Source organism: Lampetra fluviatilis, chromosome 47, assembly GCF_964198595.1.
Source record: "Lampetra fluviatilis chromosome 47, kcLamFluv1.1, whole genome shotgun sequence".
In the NCBI taxonomy this organism is placed as follows: domain Eukaryota; kingdom Metazoa; phylum Chordata; class Hyperoartia; order Petromyzontiformes; family Petromyzontidae; genus Lampetra; species Lampetra fluviatilis.
The window spans coordinates 9,380,419-9,399,216 of NC_136321.1; the positions used below are offsets into that span (position 1 = coordinate 9,380,419).

At 53.5% G+C, this 18,798-nt stretch overlaps 1 protein-coding gene across 1 annotated transcript in view; it reads left to right on the forward strand.

Annotated features, from left to right (window-relative positions):
- Positions 1-3,795, forward strand: part of LOC144947781 (single-minded homolog 2-like) — a 65,920-nt gene extending 62,125 nt beyond the window's left edge. Inside the window, exons 8-13 of the mRNA XM_078877136.1 lie at positions 92-239; positions 593-773; positions 1,074-1,260; positions 1,796-1,996; positions 2,927-3,126; positions 3,328-3,795. Coding sequence (XP_078733262.1) covers positions 92-239; positions 593-773; positions 1,074-1,260; positions 1,796-1,996; positions 2,927-3,126; positions 3,328-3,795 — 1,385 coding nt within the window. The remainder of the gene's footprint in view (positions 1-91; positions 240-592; positions 774-1,073; positions 1,261-1,795; positions 1,997-2,926; positions 3,127-3,327) is intronic.
- Positions 3,796-18,798: the final 15,003 nt, after the last annotated feature.

The following is an 18,798-nucleotide window of genomic DNA, read 5'->3' on the forward strand; positions in this document are numbered from 1 at the left end:
CGTGGCGAGAGAGGCTGTGACGTGGGTGGAGATGGTGGACGATGATCGTGACGCCGCGTGCGTGTGCGTTGCCCGTCCGCGTGCTGCTCAGTGCTGGTGAAGGGCCAGGTGACCACCAAGTACTACCGCTTCTTGGCCAAGCGGGGCGGCTGGGTGTGGATGCAGAGCTGCGCCACCATCGTGCACAACAGCCGCTCGTCACGGCCGCACTGCATCGTCAGCGTCAACTACGTCCTCACGTGAGCTCCTCGCGCGGCGTCGTCATTGTTGTCATTGTCATATTCATCGTCGTCATTGTCGTCATTCACGTCATTTTCATCGTCGTCATTGTCGTCTTCATCATCGTCACTGTCGCAGTCATTGTCATCATCGTCGTCATTGTCATATTCATCGTCGTCATTGTCGTCAGTCATCATCATCGTCGCCATCATCATCGTCGTCATCATCATTGTCGGTGTAAAGCAACATTTGGGTTGAGATTCGAGACGACATTTGGGACGTGTTTGTTCGCACCGTGCGTAGCCAACCGTGCTAATCGGAGGTGCGCGGGACGTGCGTGTGCGTGTGCGTGCGTGTGTGTGTGTGCGAACAGGGACGTGGAGTACAAGGACCTGCAGCTCTCCCTGGAGCAGATGCACGCTCGCAAAGTGGCGAGCGAGCTGGCCAGCACCGACGCGCAGCAGCAGCAGCACCAGCAGCCCGAGGGCCGGCGGCCGGCCAAGGGGCGCGCCGCCAAGCACCGGGGCAAGCCACGCGCGTCGCCCTACCCACAGGTGGGGGCGTAGCACCTCCTCCTGCTTCTCGCGTGACTAGCTACCCATGTGACTCAGCCACCCACTCGGACGTGTGACTCGCCTACCCATGTGACTCAGCCACCCACTCGGACGCATCACTCAGCAACCCACTCAAATGCTTGACTCGGAAACCCGTGCGACTCAGCCACCCACTTAAGAATCGTGACTCAGCTACCCATCCAGGAGCGTCTTTCAGCCACCCACGGGTGCATCACTCTGCGTGGCTATACGGGCGGGAGCTTAATCTGTGTGTGTGTGTCTCTCTCTCTGCGCGTGTAGACGCACCACACGACCTTCTACTCCGAGAGGGGCGACTCGGACCGCGAGAGCCAGTGGGAGGAGCAGTCGTGCGCCGAGTCCCCTCCGCCCCTCGGCACGCCGTTCCGGGACGCAGCCTACGGCAGCACGCAGCACACCTACACGCTGTCCCACCCGTACGCCAACGCCTGCACCGCACACCACCACGGCCAGTGTCCCACTCGCTAGCCACGCGCCACCTGTGCCAGGATAGCCGGCTACAATGATTGCCGTGCTATGGATAACGCTGTCCTGCGGATAACGACGACGACGATGATAGCTGTGGTCGTCATCGCTGTGATCATCATCATAATTTTGTTCATCGTCACTGTCATCATCCCCATGTTCGTCATTGTGATCATAGTTGTAATTAAGTCACCATCATCATTATCATCATCATCATCATCATCATCCGAATGATCGCCGTCGTCATAATTTTCAAAATCATCCCCGCGCGCGTGCGTGTGTGTGTCTCCACAGCGACACCGCCACCACCACCATCTCCTCGTTGTCCTACGAGGACCCGCACCCGGCCTTCGCCTCGCCGGAGCCGGCGCTGGGCTCCTACCCACAGTACGACGCCAGCCCCCTGCGGGGGCCGCTGGGCCAGCAGGGCCGCTACCACTGCCCCTCCTCCTCCTCCTCGTCCTCCTCCTCGGCGGCGGCGGCCGCGGCAGCCGGCGCCGCCGCCGCGACCGCCGCAGCCGCCGTGCTCAGCGCGGTCGTGCCAGCGGCCCCCTCCGGCGTGACGGCCGACGTGGAGTCGGAGTGCCGGTGGCAGGCGGTCCGCTCCGGGTTTTACGCGCTGCGCGCTGGCGGGGACACGAGGCATTCGTACGGCGGCGGCGGCGGTGGCGGGGTCATCGCCCCTCCCCCACACGCCATGCCCTTCCACGCAGCGCACGGTAAGCACGAGAGAGCATTGCCGTCGTCATCATCATCGTCACCATCAATGTCACAATCATCATCACAATCATCATCACCATCAATGTCACAATCATCGTCACCATCAATGTCACAATCATCATCACCATCATCGTCACCATCATCGTCACCATCATCGTCACCATCATCATCACAATCATTGTCACCATCAATGTCACAATCATCATCACCATTATCGTCACAATCATAATCACCATCATTGTCACAATCATCGTCACCATCATCATCACAATCATTGTCACAATCAATGTCACCATCATCATCACAATCATCATCACCATCAGTCACAATCATCGTCACAATCATCATCATCACCATCGTCGCCATCATCATCATTGTCGTGATTGTCACCACCATCACGATCGTCAATGACCCTCATCTTCTCCACTCGTACACGTATGTTTGATCCGAGTGCTCCGGTTTCCTCCCGCATGCAAACACTCATTAATTGGCCAAGAACAACTTAATATATAGAGCCTGGGTGTGCTCACCACGTGGCTGCTGCTGCTGCCTCGCCGCTCATCTGTGGTTCCTCCTCCTGGCGAGTCCAGCGCAGTACTCATTTAATAAACCCTGGAGGGATGATTGGATGAGTCAATCCCCCCCCCCTAACCAGGAGTTTAACTCAACAACCTTCCGATTGTGAGCCACTCGCTCTTACACAGAGCCACCGGGCCAGATTTTGATGCGCCTCCCCCCCCCCTAACGTAGTGCATCGGCTTCCTCCAGTCTCAGTGGAGATCTCGATTCCAACACAAGTCTCTTAACTCGTTGCGCAATCGTGCTGCTGGTTACAGGAAGCAACGGGTGGCGTGGGGTGGACCACACTGGGCTCGGCTTGGCGGACGATTACACGACCGAGGTGTATCATCATCAGCAGCAGCAGCATCAGCAGCAGCAGCAGCAGCAACCGAGTCGCATTGAATCTCTCATCCAAGCGACGCAACAGATGATTAAGGAGGAGGAGCAGAGGCGTCTGGCTCCGTCCAAGAAGACGTCTTCGTCTGTCGCCAAATTCCCGAGCCCCTCATCGACGTCGTCGCTGGAGGGATCTCACGGAGGAGGTGGCGGCGGTAACGGAAATACCTACGCCAGCTGTTCACCGCCCACGAACCATCATCATCATCAACAGCAGCAGCAGCAGGCTCAAAGGCATCACCACCACCAGCAACAACAACAACAGCAGCAGAACCATCACCACCACCATCAGCAACAGCAGCAGCAGCACAGCTCCTCGCAAACCGTGCTGGACTACTCGCGAATCCAACCGTCGACCCACTCCCCTCCGCAGACGCTCGCCTACGGCAAGGCCGTGGCGGGCGGCGGCGGCGGCCTCTACGCCCGCGACTTCAAGCCGGCGGCGTACGAGGGGTCGGCGGGCGACGCCGACTGCCACGGCTCGCCGCCGGAGCTCCGCGCGCGGTTCCACCGCGGCGTGCCCGGCGACGCGGCCGCCCGGCACGACCGCGGCTCGCCGGCCGACGTCGCGGGGGAAGCGGAGCATTCCCCGTGCGCCTACTCGGGCTACGGCGCCGCCTCGAGGCACGCCTGCTACGGCGCCGCCGCCGGCGTCGTCGCGGGCGGCGCCCCCGGGACTCTCGCCGGCGGGGGCGGCGGTGCGGCGGACGGGAAGGCCGGCGGGTTCTCGCTGTCGGGGTACGGCGAGAGGACGGCCTTCGACGCCGCCGGGATTCATCACGGCCACCACGGACACCTGCAGCTGAACGGGACGTCGGTGATCATCATGAACGGGAGATAGTTTCCTGGACGGGATTCTTTTTTTTCGTCTCATCCCTCCGGGCCGGGTGAACCGCGGAGCGACTCGTGGTCTCGCCACCGCCGCCGCCGCTAGTTTTGTGGGACGTGACCTGGCCCGGAGATGCGTTTTGCACTTCGCCTGCAAGTTGGATAGCGCTGGCGGGCGGGCGGCAGCGGCGGCGGCCAGGTGGACAAAGCGCCGTTGAAATAAAGAGAGAGGTTAATATAATGGTTGGGGGAGAAGACGTCGATCAAACGATGTGGCTCGTGTAGAATAGCGGCGGCGTCCACGGACGGAGAGATTTTGATGCCAGTGGATCAAGAGGACTGTTCAGAGACTCCCTGAGTATAAATGTACAATTTAATGAGACCTGTATCATTATTATTATTATTGTTGATATTTACTTTTTATTATTTTATCAGAAAACGGAGTAGCTGCAATTGTTTTGGGTCACGTTGGGAGAAAAAAAAAACTAAAAGTGCGAGGGGGAAAAACGAAATTAACTCTGTCCATATTCAAAGCCACTTTGTTGCATGAGTTGATGGCATTTGATGTTCACTTTTGAAGGCCCAACATCCAAGAATTCTTGGGGAGAATATCACCGGTTATAAGGCGACAAGATGCCCCCCCCCCCCCTTTACTCTATAAAGTGCAAACTTCATCAATAAATCAATGCCTGAGGTTGTATTGTTGATGACTTATCCATGAATCAGTTTAATATTTCATGCGTGCACCTATTTCACACACCCGCACTTCCCATCGAGCACGGTGCGAAAGAAGTTCAACGCACGCGCTCACTCCACTGGGGACGATGCCACAGTGGCGGTGTAGCGGTGAGCACGCCGGTTCGATTCAACCTCCCGGCGCAGCAGCTGAAACGGTGGGAGCGACTTTCTTAACTTTCTTTAGCCCCCCCCACCCACCGCACCGCCTCTGTCCACCACACCAGCTCGTCACGGGTGGGTTCAACCGCAGTTAACTCGATGGGCAGGTCACGTGTGGTGGGGTCAAGCTGGGTAAGAACATCTCCTCCGAGACGTCCTGCCAGCGTAGGAGGGTTTCGGCCGATCGCCCTCTAGAGGGGCCCTCTGGAGCTTCCGCCAGGGGTGGGCGTGAGCTGGCAATTGCAGGGCTGCGCCTTTACCACCGAGACACCAGCTGTGTCATGATGAGGGCCCTTCCTACAACAGCACACTCACGAGAAAACACGAACCGTACACACGTAGCGTACGGCATAAGTTCATTCATGCATGAACACGTGACACAAATATCCCCCGGATAGCCTTGACCAGAGTGGTATGTTATCGAGTAGCACCCTGTGAAGGCCCGAACGGCACACGAGGGGGTGGGTGGCCAGCACCACGCCCGGCCGCTTATGTCTCCATCTTGGTGACATTTTACACACCACACTGGGCCTCTCATTGGAGGCGTTAACCGCCACGAGACCGCTTCCCCACGCACACGCGCACACGTGCACACACATACAAACGCATCACGCATACAAAATGGCGTGCGTTCCGTCACCGGCCGTGCTCTATCCACTGCATACTCCGCGGTGCCACGATGCAACAACAACCCCCGGGAGTCCTCCACGAGCCGATCCCCATCGCTCCATCTCCGCGGCGGACGTTCCCGTCGGGCGCACTGCCCCTGCATGGGCTGCCGCTCCCGCCTGAGCCTTGACCACTGTGGCCCGGGCGAGACACGAGACGTTAACTACCTCGCCTGGTATACAGGAAGTCGTGGATTCGACCCTGACGCCTGCTGTGTATATTTGGAGTTTGCGTGTCTCTCTCTCTCATCATCATCACGGTGGCGAGGAGATGTTAACTACCTCGCCTGGTATACAATACAGGAAGTCGTGGATTCGACCCTGACGCCTGCTGTATATTTGGAGTTTGCGTGTCTCTCTCTCATCATCATCACGGTGGCTAGGAGATGTTAACTACCTCGCCTGGTATACAATACAGGAAGTCGTGGATTCGACCCTGACGCCTGCTGTATATTTGGAGTTTGCGTGTCTCTCTCATCATCATCACGGTGGCGAGGAGATGTTAACTACCTCGCCTGGTATACAGGAGGTCGTGGATGCGATCCTGATGCCTGTGGTATATTTGGAGTTTGCGTGTCTCTCTCTCTCGCTCCCTATAGTCGTGTGGATTTTTCTCCGGGTTTTTCCCTCCGTAGTTATAATAAACCTGCGCTTCGAGTATTTGGCTGCTATACATTTTCACATAATAAGCCACTTCACTGGGGCTATAATTTGTGGCCACGTCGCTTCTGAAAAAAGAAAAGCTACACAGCACAGTGGACGCCTTACCTGGTTAAATAAAAAGTTAGTTTAGCAAGCTGTCAGTTTAACGCGTAGGCTTTCGCGAATTGCCCGATGATGCTGGATGCAATTACCAGCGAAACGTCGTACTCAAATTGTAAATGTTGTGGTTTCACGCTTCAACACACCGGTGGGCTAAAGCAGTGAACTATTTGTCTTTGGTCAACGTGACACTTTTTTACTGATTGGCCGTGTCGGGTGGTGGAGGGTTACGACACATTTATAAATAACGCAATCTAAACCCAGAAACGTTGATTATGAATTAGCAAGCTGTGTTGGCAGTCTCAGCATGTCGATGTGAAGTCTAGAATGTTCGCTGGACGTCCCCTGACCTTGCTCCAGCGGCATTTCCAAGCTTCACCCCCCCCCCACCTCTTCACGCACGATGAGATTTGTTTGAGTTTTTATGTTCCTGTTACCTGTTGATCAGCGTCCCATTGTTCTGATTCCTGGCCGAGAGTCGGCTCGATGGGCTCGCCGAATAACCGGCACGAGTGGAGAACGCGACAGAGTGCGCGAACCTCGGCCAGCAATTGAAGGCGGCTATCCACCCCCCTCTACATCTCTCTCTCTACGCCGAACTCAAGCCTCCAGTAAACCACGCGAAACTGTGCGTGGCCAGCCCCACTCTGAATCCCTCCATCCTCACACCCCTACATCTAAATTAGCTCAAGCCTCCAGTACACCACGTGACTCGTGTGAGGCCACCCCTACTCTGATACCCCGCCCACTGTGAAAACACACTCCGCTCCTCCTCCTATGTGCAGCACAGCAGCAAAGTCGAGACCCTGATGCAGCCTCTACCTCCTCGCCTTGCCTCTGCTCACCACGTGCTCCTGTTTCTCCGCTCCTTTTCCAATCCTCTTCCTCGTATTCCCCGTCCTGTCTCTGCACTCTCCCGTCCCTTTCTCTTTGCCCCGTGCACTCCATCCTTGACTCATCTGCCCGTGATGCAGCCACCGGTACAAAGATTTATGTTTCAAAATAATAATAAAAAATCAACCATTTCTTTGCATGTGTGTGTATATATATTCAGTCCATGTATATAGTGGGGAGCGGTGGGGCAGTGGTAAGCACGCTGCGCTCACGACCCAATCACAGTGGCGAATACTTGACCGGTCCTGGGCCTCCCCTAGATCGACACAACCATAAATGAGTACCTGGTGTGGTGATTAAACATCAGCACTGGGGATACAAAGGCGGCCGGGCGTGGTGTTGGTCACCCACCCCCCTATATTCTTATTTTCGGAGCTTAAGCGTTGTGAGAGGCAATGACATTAAAGACGCGATGTAAAATTGTAATTGTATTGTTTATCGACGCATGCTGACAGCACTTGCCCCAACCGTCTGCTAAAGGCTATACATGCGATCTTTGCCTTTGTTTATATAGAGTGTACAGCTTATATCTGAAGTCTCCATATGCGTACAAATATACACGGACATTAAGAATGCATTCACAATGCAAATGTAACTTTCGCACGCATGTATACTGTGTACATAATAAGTACGGTACAGAAACATTGCATACAGTACTCACATGCGTTCATAATGCACACAAATACACCCCTGCATATGCAGTGACACACCGCAGCACAAACCCATATGGTTGCCACATCTATGCTCCCCGCGTTCACCAACCAGCACTGACCGGCGTGGTGAAGTATTGTCAAACAAGACCCGCAACGGCGTAAGGAAGGCCCTTCATCCAGCAGTGGATTGGCGTTACACACATACGCGTATTAACATCGCTGCCAACCAATACGGTTTACCAACCCGTATTCTTTGTACAGGGAAATTGAGCTTTCAGGTCCATACGGCGTACAGCCGTTTCTATACGGGCAAATTTTTGTTTTGTCTATTGAGTGTACAAGTGGTGAGTGTACTAGTGGTAATTGTCTATTTGTTTGTGTTTCTCCCTCGTGATGGGACTTTGTAGGATGAACGTTGAGATTTGTAAGGGGGCACGGGGTGACCAATGAGGTCTGAATTGGTCTGTAATGAGGTAGGGCACTCATAAGGGGTTGACAGGTATGAGAGTGTGGATGAGTAAGTGTGTGGGTGAGTGTGCTAGTCCGGCAAAAACAACCCCCTACCTCCTCGTTGGTGCCGGACGGCCACGCTGTGGTGAGCAGTGCCCTGGGGGGAGGGCCAATTTCTATTGGCCATTCCCTTCATGGCGTTTGTAGCCACCATAACGGCCAAATGGGGGCTCTGGAAGGGTGCGAGGGGCTGGTAATCCCTCCACCATCAAATAAATTACCACGATATCACGGAACATAAATCTAATTAAGCTTGTGTCGGAGGCCCCGGGGGGACAGGCGTCCATGATGTCTTCTGGAAAAAAAAAACATTTGGCGGAGCCAGGAGATTGAATCTTTGCCCTCGGGGTTCCTCCAAAAATAACAAAAAAACACTGCAGGTGGCCACGTGGAATGTTCGAACACTCACTGCAGAGGAGAGGCTGCCACTCCTCTGTCGGAAGCTGGACCGGTACCGCTTGGATCTCTGTGGTATTCAGGAGGTCCGGTGGACCGGCTCTGGCTTCCGCCACTATGAGGGGTGGACAGTCCTCTACTCGGGGCAGGAGACTGCCAAACAACAGGGAGTGGCTCTTCTTCTGAACAAAATTAATGAAGGTGGTGTGGGAGCGTGGCAGTGAGGTGTGGGAAGCTATAAGCCCCAGGCTACTTTGGGCTCGCCTTCCCATTAACCAGAGGCGAAGAGTGGTGGTTCTGGTTACTTATGCCCCCACCAAAGACGAACATCCGCGGAGGGATGCAGGCAAAGCCGATGAGTCAGATGCCTTCTATAACTTCCTGTCCCAGGTGCTAGCTAAAGTGGCCCCTCGGGATAGAGTCATCTTGTTGGGTGACTTCAATGCTCGAGTTGGTCATGATGCTGACACCTAGTCTGGAGTGGTTGGAAGGCATGGGCCAGATCAGCTCAATAACAATGGTCGGAGGCTGCTAGATTTTTGTGCAGCCCATGAGCTTGTAACTACCAACATGCTGTTCTGGCATCAGCGCATCCACACAACATCATGGATGCATGCTGGGTCCAAGCAAGAAAATCTGCTGCACTAAATAATGATGGAACGGAGGATGTGCGCCCATGTCCTTGAGACCAGGACCTACCGTGAATCTGATCTGCCCACTGACCATTGACTTGTCATTTGTAAGATGCACCTGCTATTCTTCCACTCCGGTGATGGGTGTACACCCAGGACCCCATTCAAACCCATAGTGGCATGGTCTCAGCTAGCTGATACAAGTTGATGTCGAGGGGAAATGGGCGAGGTTTAGGACTGTCGCTCATGCAGCTGCAATGGGTGCGTTGGGTATACGGTCCAGACCTCCCCAGAGACCCTGGCTGACAGAGGAGGTATTCAGGCTGACTGAGAAAAAGCAAAAGGCCCACTCTGCTTGTCTATAGCATCCCACGTCAGAGGATGAGGAGGCTTACCACAGCCTTCGCTCGAAGGTTCGGAGAGCCGTGAGGTGCTGCAAAAATGGGTGGTGGTCGCGGGTTGCTGAGGAGATGGAATCTGCCTCAGTGGCCCGCGATCACAAATCACTCTTTAATTCCATCAAAAAGTTGCTTGCAGCGCCACACCTATTGCCATTATTAGGAGAAAGAACGGTTATCCAAGGAACAGGTTTGCAGATTTTCTGACCATTTCCGTGAGGTCCTGGGGGAGGGGAAATCCCTCAGCCTGGAAAAGATCATGGGGCAAAGTGGGGATGACCCTGCTGAGGCTGCTGTGCCTCAAATATTGGAGGAAGAAGTCACCCCCTGTGAGTGGCTGGCTGAGGTGCCATCTGTTGAGGAAGTACTGAAGGAGATCCAGAGTCTGAGACGAGGAAAGGCACCGGGCAGAGATAATTTCCCAAGCGAAATGCTGAGGGAGGGTGGCGTTTGTGCACAAACTGCCCTACATGACATCATAAGAACAGTCTGGACCACTGGACGGGTTCCACAGGATTGGAAGGATGCCCTGGTGGCCCCCCTCTTTAAGAAGGGGGACCACAAAGACTGTAACAACTACAGGGGCATCTCACTCCTCAGTGTGCCGGGAAAGGTTCTGGCGAGGATTATTCAACATCGCCTTACTAGGCACGCTGAGGAGAGGCTTGCGGAGCACCAATGTGGTTTCAGGAAAGGGCGGTCCTGCACAAATGCCATATTCTTTGTCTGTCTGCTACAGCAGATATGTAGGGAATTCCAACAAGACATACATCTCTGCTTTATTGACCTGGTCAAGGCCTATGATACCATCAGTAGGCCTGGGATCTGGGTTGTTCTTCGTGCTTTCGGAGTCCCTGACTCTCTGCTCACGATCATTAAGGACCTTCATGATGGTGAGCGGGCCTGGGTAAAGCTACGTGGCCAGGAGTCGGAGTCAGTCATTCCCTGTTCACCTTGGGGTGTGAAAAGGGATGTCCTCTGGCCCCCACATTATTTAACATGTATTTCGACCATGTAGTTCGTAAAGCCTTCGATTGCTTCTGGTACAGATACAATGGGAGGCAGTTGTGGAGATAGTGGAGAGTTTCCCATACTTGGGAAGTGTGCTCATGACCGGCTCCGGTTTGACCGAAGATGTCTCACTCCGAATCAGTCAAACCAGAGCGGGTTTAGTTTGCATGTTCACCACAGGTACGTGAGGTTAATGCAGACCGGATAACTTGTAAAACATGATTCTGTTTGGTGTTCTAATATCTTAACACATTTTCTCATTGCCAGAAAGCATAAAACCACTTGTTATATTTTGAAACCCGCAAGAAAGGTGCCATATTGTAAAAAAAAAATGTGTTTGAGAAGGCGCTTAAAAGTAGGTCAAATCTGCAAGGGGTGTGGGTGGCGGCGTTCCAGGTGGTGGAGGAAACGACGCAATGGCGATCGTGGTCCTGACTCTCTCGGGTGTCGAGAGGTGCTCCTGGGTGGAGCTGCGGAGAGATCCGGTGGCGGGATGGAGCACGGAGGGAGTCAGGAGGATGCCAGAGAGAGAGAGAGAAAGCGAATTTCGCTGCGCCTGTAAATTGGCTCCGCCTACTGCTCACAGGCCCTGCCCACTTATCCCGTTAGCTCCGCCCACTGCGCAGGTAGCCCCGCCCACTGTTCCGTTAACTCCACCCACAGCTCTCAGGTAGCCACGCTGACTGCTCAGGTAGCACCGCCCTTTGAGTCGAGCACGCGGTCAGAATATTTTAAACTCGTGATCAAATACTGATTGATAGGCGGGGGGTGGGGGGACCCTGGGACAGATTTTCCGAGCCCACCGGGACTGTCCTGGCCAATGCGGGACATTTGGCAACCTTCGGTTTTCAGGTTTATTTTGCTTTTACAATCGGGAAAGAGGCCTTGATCCAGCAGTGGATGGAACATAACCGAGGGAAGATACTACTGCTGATGACGATGATGATGAATTCGACGAATGCCCGCTTGCGACAATTCGCCGGCATTGTGTGCGTCTCTCTCGCTCTCTCCCAAACATAATTCCCATCTGCTGGTGTTTGATTTGGACACACAAAAAAGGCCATTGTGGCCATTCGGGAGGGGCCTTCAAAAGTGCCGGCCGCGGACAAAGCGCGCAGAGGTTGAAGGAGGGATGGGAGGGAGGGATGAGAGGGAGGGAGGGATGGGAGAGATGCAAACCAATCTCCCGGCAAATCCGTCAAGTGGAATTCCGCGCAGCGTCCTGCATAAAGACACTTTGCCTCCACGGAGCCGAGGTCGCAATGGTTATGGCCCCAGTGTCCTCCATATGTCACCGGCTCTCAGACACCTGTCCCGTGTCGAAGTTGTTGACCAGTGTGTCATCATGGCTGGGGGTGGAAGGGAGGGAGGAAGAGGGCAAATGCTGAGTGGACAGTGAAGGGGCTTAGAGCAGACATGGAATGACAAGGCAGGGCAATCGCCGCAGATATCAGCAGCGGAGGTTTATTTTCCGCGAGCTCTCTTTAAACAAAGGACCGCCTGGGTCTGAGTTATGTTTCTGATTCTCAGGCATGGCCCGTTCTCTGCAGGCGCAGAGAAGGAATGCCATGTGTACACTGGACTAGGTGATGTGTTGGGCCACGTCCCATCATGCGATGAGAAAGGGCTATTTGCACGAAACTGTCGCCTCAATCAGAATCTTTATTTATAATGCAGGAAGAATCCGATGAGCGATGAAGCTCTTTTTCACAGATGCCCAGTAAAGGGGCAAGGGGTCAGAACGTTATAACAAGAAATACAAAAAACACGATAGGAGTGGAAAGTATAGGAAAGGTTAACAAATCCCTTAAAAATATTCAATATAAAATTTTTACCTCCAGATCATTGAACGTACGGACATGTATGTATGTTGAAATTATTTCGCACGGCACGTAGCCAACCGTGCTAATCGGAGGTGTTTCGTGAGTCCTAGTCTTGTGCACCACCCCTGAGCCATGCTCCATCCACAGTTAGATGAAATCCTCCGTATGCTGCCAACACTTCGCGCAGCCTTCGCGATGCCGCGAGCCCGTCTCTCACTCACCGCTGCACGTGAACGGATCTCATTCGTCCACAACACAGGTTTTGTGGAGGTTAGAGCGCGTAAATATGTGTCGTTAAAACCCGCCACCACCCGACACAGCCAACTAGTAAGGGTTGTCACGTAAACAGAACGTGGCCAATTCGTCACGAGCACAGCACTAACCGGTGTGTTGGAGAGCCAAGCCACAACATTTACAATCTGAGTACGACGTTTCGCCAGTAATTACAATTAGCTTCATCAGGCGACAGCCAGATTTGGCATGTTCTGTTTACGTGACAACCCTTACTAATTGGCTGTGTCGGGTGGTGGCGGTTTTAACGACACATTTTTCTTCACGCCATCTAACCCAAAACGAAACCTGTATTATGGATGATGATATTGGTCGCGAAAGCCAACGGATCTCATCAATTATTATTTTATTTTTATTAATTTTAATTTCATTAAATTTTTTACCTACGTGACTTTACCGATTAAACTAAGAGTATGGATCTCATTGGCTCCGTATCCGTGGGTGTATCCCCTCCTTTCGCTCCCATTCTGTCACCCGTATCGTCCACTCCGCTTCATCCCTGCCAGCGATGTGTCCTCCTCAAGCCCGTGGACTTTCATTCGCAGGCAATATTTCTGCGGCTGATCATTGTTTGCTCGTTTTTTGGTTAGATTCGTCCTGTCGTGTGTAATGGAAATGTTCATCTCTGTCCCTCCAATTATAATACGACTGGACATCTGCGAAAACTCGTGCACGTCTGTGAAAAAGAGCTTCATAGCTCATCGGATTCCTCCGAGTCTAAATAAATATTCTGATTCTGAAACAGGAGTTAAGATGTTCAAACCCTCAATAGACACCTGTTGGTGTTTGAACATCCTATCGCCTCCTGTATTTCTACATTATTGTTTCATCATTTTGACAGCTGCAAAACAAATGAGCCTCATAAACGCATCCCCTTCACCGCCGACCCGACAGAGCCAATAAAATCGCTTTCTCACGTCATGGGACAAATATGCCAATTGATTTGTTTTTTTCATTTTAAAATCAAGCAAACCTTTTATTCGCTGACATTGTCGATTGGGCCGCGTTTTACTCTGGAATTTGAAAATCGCTTACAGGGTCTCTCAGCCACACACACACGCACGTGCAGTAGAGTGCGTGTGTGTGCACGAGTGTGATAAAACATATAGTACCTGGTTAGGTGTGTCAACTAGGCAGACAAAGGCGGCTGGGCGTGGTGCTGGCCACCCACCCCCTCGTGTGCTGTGCCGGCCTTCAAAGGTGCTCGCTAATAGTCTAGTCAGGCAATACGGGGGATCGTTGTCTTTCTTAAAATGTGCAAATGATGGAAGCAGGTGGTCCAATTGTAAGGAGGCTTATTGTCTAATTAGTTTTCAGCCAATCGGGAGTGAGCAGGGGGTAAATCCCTAAACACTTTCGACTGGCAGCAGAATATCGGGAAGCACTTGACAGAAATTCAAGAGGGCTTTCCTTACCACCACCTCGACGAGCCCCAGTGGGACACTGCTGTCGCTGCTGCTGCTGCAGCTGCCGTCACAGTGGCGGTGTGTCGCGTATCCAGAGGGTCGCCGGTTCGATTCCATCTCCCGGGCGTTCGAACAATCGGTGTGGGGGGAGGGAGGGTGCAAGTTCGGTTGCGTGTGGTGGGGTAAAGTGTGAGGCATCGCCACCGCTTCTGATGGAGCCGTCTGGCCGGTCGGGACGAGTTGATCGTCTTGTGCTGACACTCTTCAGAGGGCCTCTCCAGAGCTGCCCTCCGGCAGTGGCGTGAGTGGGCACTTGCAGGGGCTGGGCATTCACAACTCTACCGAACCCCAAACCCGCATTGTGACTTTCGTAACCAACTTGATGAGCACAAAATGTGTGTGTTGCTTTGGGTTTGTTTTTCCACATAGTTGGCATTTCTGTAAACAGAAACATTTATATTCGTATATATTCAATCCTGAAAATGGCAAAAATGAATTACTCATTGACCCCCTCCGCCGCCCGTAATTTGTAACTGAACTTCTAACTTGATACACCCACAACAGAGGTTTCTTGGGGGGGTTAGATCGCGTAAATATTTAAATGTGTCGTTAAACACGCCACCATCCGACACAGCCGATTAGTAAGGCTTGTCACATACACAGAACGTGCCATTCCGTTCCTGGTTAATTTATATTTACGCGATCTAACCCCCCCAAAAAGAACCCTTCTATTATGGATCATATTGGTGGCGAAAGCCCAACCTGTTAAAATGTGCAGTGTTCTACAATGCTGATTAGCGCGCACACACACGCACACGTGTTTATTAAACCGTGATTTTTTATGGCTGTGACCATATCACTCGGCTGGTAAGATCTCGGGAAGCTAAGCAGGGCTTTAGCCTGGCGAAGTGCTCGGATGGGCCATCACCGCAGGTTCTATCGGCTGCTGCTGCTGCCGCCAAGGGGGCTGCGTGGTTATCAGCAGAGGACAGTGCAGCATTGTTGTAGCGTACTACGCGAAAAAGGTCTTTGTGTCTTCCCGCCGTCACCAACCCGCACTGACCAGCCTGGTGAAGTATGGTCAAAATAACCCCTGCGACTCGCATACGTACTGCGAAGGCATTCATCCAGCAGTGGATGGATAATGGATGATAACTTATCATTGATGACGATGACGGTAATAATGGTGACGAAACCATTTTGTACAATACACTTCCACCTAAAAAACACTCCAACCTTTAAGTGTAGATTTGACCAAACGCCCAAATCAGCACCGACCTGGAGACTCCGTGTTCGACTCTCCTGGGCAAATATGAAAGATAGGAACAATTTGTAGCATTTGTTTACGAAATAAATACAATTATAAAAGTGAAAAATATCGGACACAGAATACATTTGCAATTGATTTAAAATTCATAGAGTATTGATTTCGTTTTTACTCCTTTGGCTTTGGATTCAATAATCTGGATTTAAACAAAAAAAAAAACCTGTCACTCTTCATGGGGATGCGTTTAAGACGCATTGTGATTTACGCATTTTGATTTTTCTCACGTGTGCGGCTTTAAAGATGCATTGCCATAAGTGGGTTGTAATTGCAAGTGGGATTCTTTCAAGCCCAGGAATCACACACCAATCTAGTTATTGCAAGTGACGCAATATGCGGTGTCATGTCGAGTGAAATGATCTGGTCTAAGCTCCTAAAAATATATATTATTTGGCATCTTTATTTAATATTTGTGTCTGTATATGAGTGCATTTGTGCGTATGCGCGTATGCCAAGCGTGGTGCTGGCCACCAACCTCCCTCGTGTGCCGTGCCGTCCTTAATAGGCGCTCGCTAACAGCACTTGCCCCGAAAGTCTGTTCGGGCTATGCGGGGGATGTTTGTATTTATACATCCGAGCAAGAATGTATCTGCCCGTACGTGGGGAGCGCTGGCGCGAGTTCCATTCCCGCTCGTCAACAATAACGGTGGCAAACATTTTTATTTTTTACACCCATCCTCGGCCTCCCCTAGGTCGATTCAGCCTCCGATCAGCACGGTCGGCTACGCACGGTGCAAAAGAGAAGTTCAGCATACAAACGTGCAGCCTAAAAGGGGCGTCTGGTGCGGTGTGTTAAAACGCCCGCGTGTTCACTTGATCAGCACTGGAGACACATCGGTGGCACTGACCACACCACCTCCCGTGCCGGCCTGAATCGGTGCTACTCGCTTGCCCCGACAGCACTTGCACCAACAGTCCGCTGAAGCCTGTACGGGGGACCTTCGTCTTTGTGTAGCGTGATCTTTGTCCTTGCACGGGCGATGTTTCGATCGCTGCTCACGTGCGCGCGTGTTACGCGGCTGCGTCGCCGCGAGATCTGCAGGCACGATGTCCCCCGTGCCGATGCCAGCTTCCCAGCAGCAAGATGGCGTAATAGCGGCGTCGCGCCCAGGCGTCTCGCCAACCCTCCACGCAGCTTGCCTCGTCCGCAGTGGCCCGTGGAGATTCCCCGCCGACGTCGTTCGAAGCGAGGAGGGCCGCCGTTTGACGGCGAATTTTTGTCCAAATCTTCAAACAAACAAAACACATTACCGGCAAATCGCCCCCAAATTGGATTACGTTCACCACTCTCATCGCCCTCTCTACTGGTAGACCCAGTGCCCCCCCACTTGTCATACACAGCGCAGGTACAGCTGCCGCCGGGAGGTGACCTTTGTCTTGATTCAGAGGAGATGCCGATGGAGCTGCTGTGGCATTGAAGCACGTGCCATGTAAATGCCAATATTACAATAATCATTATTGTTGTTGTATAAAGCGACCAAAAAAAGTTCCACGGTTATGGTCCGAGCGGTGAATTTCCCCTTCCATCTGCCGCTGCGTGAACGATTTTCTAAGGGATTTGAGGAGGCTTTGCTGCCCATCGCTGGCTTATGGGCGGTTAATCCCCGCAGCTTCTCGGTGACACTCGTGATCCCGGCAAAAACAATCGGCCTTATGCCTTCGCTCTTCCTTGACGCGACACCACGGAGAGAGGGGGGGGCAGGCTCCCTAGCGACGCGCGCTGGCGGGAGATGGGGGGGGGGCAACGCGGGAGGGTGGTGGAGATGGTGGCGGTGGAAATTGTGGTAGAGATGGTGATGGTGGTTGTGGTGGGGATGGTGGCGGAGATGATGGTGGTGGAGATGGTGGTGAAGATGATGGTGGTGGTGGTGATGGTGGTGTTGTGCGGAGATGATGGTGGTGGTGGCGATGGTGGTGGAGATGGTGGTGGTTGTGGTGGTGGAAATGGCGGCGGTGGGGATGGTGGTGATGGTTGGGGTGATGATGGGGGTGGTGGTGATGATGGTGGTGGTGATGGTGGTGGGGACGGATGCGCCGGCGAGTTTGGAAGCGAGGATGGCGACGGTGGTCGGGTGGTGGAGGGCCGCGTCGCCAAGCTCCCTCGAGGCCTCCGTCCTTCGTTTGCCGGCACGGCCGCCGCCGCCGTCGTCGTCGTCACCGCTGACTCGCAGCACGTGGCCCGATCCCCGTGACGGGAGAGCGACTCGCGTCTCACTCTCCCGAGGCCCCCGGCTGCGATCGCCTCCGCGGGACCGCTGTGCAACGAAACGCGCCTTGGGCCGAAAGGGGCGATAATCCCGTCGGAAGGCGTTGAGCGTCGACGTTTCCACCCCTCCCCCCCTTTATGGATTCGTTCCGGTTGCCCGGGGTGTGTGGGTTGGGGCTGGGGGGTGCAGTGCGGCGAGCGGCCGCTGCCCCCCCCGATGCTGTTTGGTGTCTGGGTCCTCGACAAATAAATCCGTAAACGGATCTCGCGTGCAACACCTCGGGTCGTCGTCAGGCGACAACCGGTTGAACCGGTAACCGTTCTCGCGATCGGTTACTGGTTTTGAGAGCGGGGAGGGGGGAGGAGGGAGGGCATGGCGGGGGGGGGGATCGTTGTTTAATCGGAATAGAGTTGTTTTTTTGTTAAACTTCAACTTTTTGTTGTTGTCATCATTGAATCGAAATCTTCGTCGCGGGAGCGCCGGGTTGGCACTTGGCACGGGTTTCTCAATGAGAAGGCAAAGGCGCGGCCCTGCAACTTCTTGCCCACTTCACGCTGCTGCCGGCAGAAGGGGCCTCCACGTGGACGTATCTCTAGAGCGTATTTTGTCTACTCTTCCACGACGATCAGACTTTTGGGGCAAGTGCTGTGAGCGAGCACCTATGAAGACCGGCACGGCACACGAGGGGGGGGGGTGATTAGCCAGCACCGCGCCCGGCCACCTTTGTCTCCCCAGTGGCGATGTTTACACACCGCACCGGGTACTCATTTGAGGTTGCGTCAACCGAGGGGAGACCCAGGACCAGTTCAGATAATCGTCACCGGTGTTGGCCGTGAGCGGGAACCAAACTCGGGTCGGGGGTGTTCGTAGCACAGCGCGCTAACCGTTGCGCCACGTACACGCACACACACAGACACACACAGACACACAGACACACACACAGACACACAGACACAAACACACACACACAAACACACACAGACACACACATACAGACACACAAACAAACACACAGACACACACACAGACATAGACAGACACACACAGACACACACACGCACAGACACACACAGACACACACAGACACACACACGCACAGACACACACACACACAGACACACAGACACACAGACACGAAGCCGTA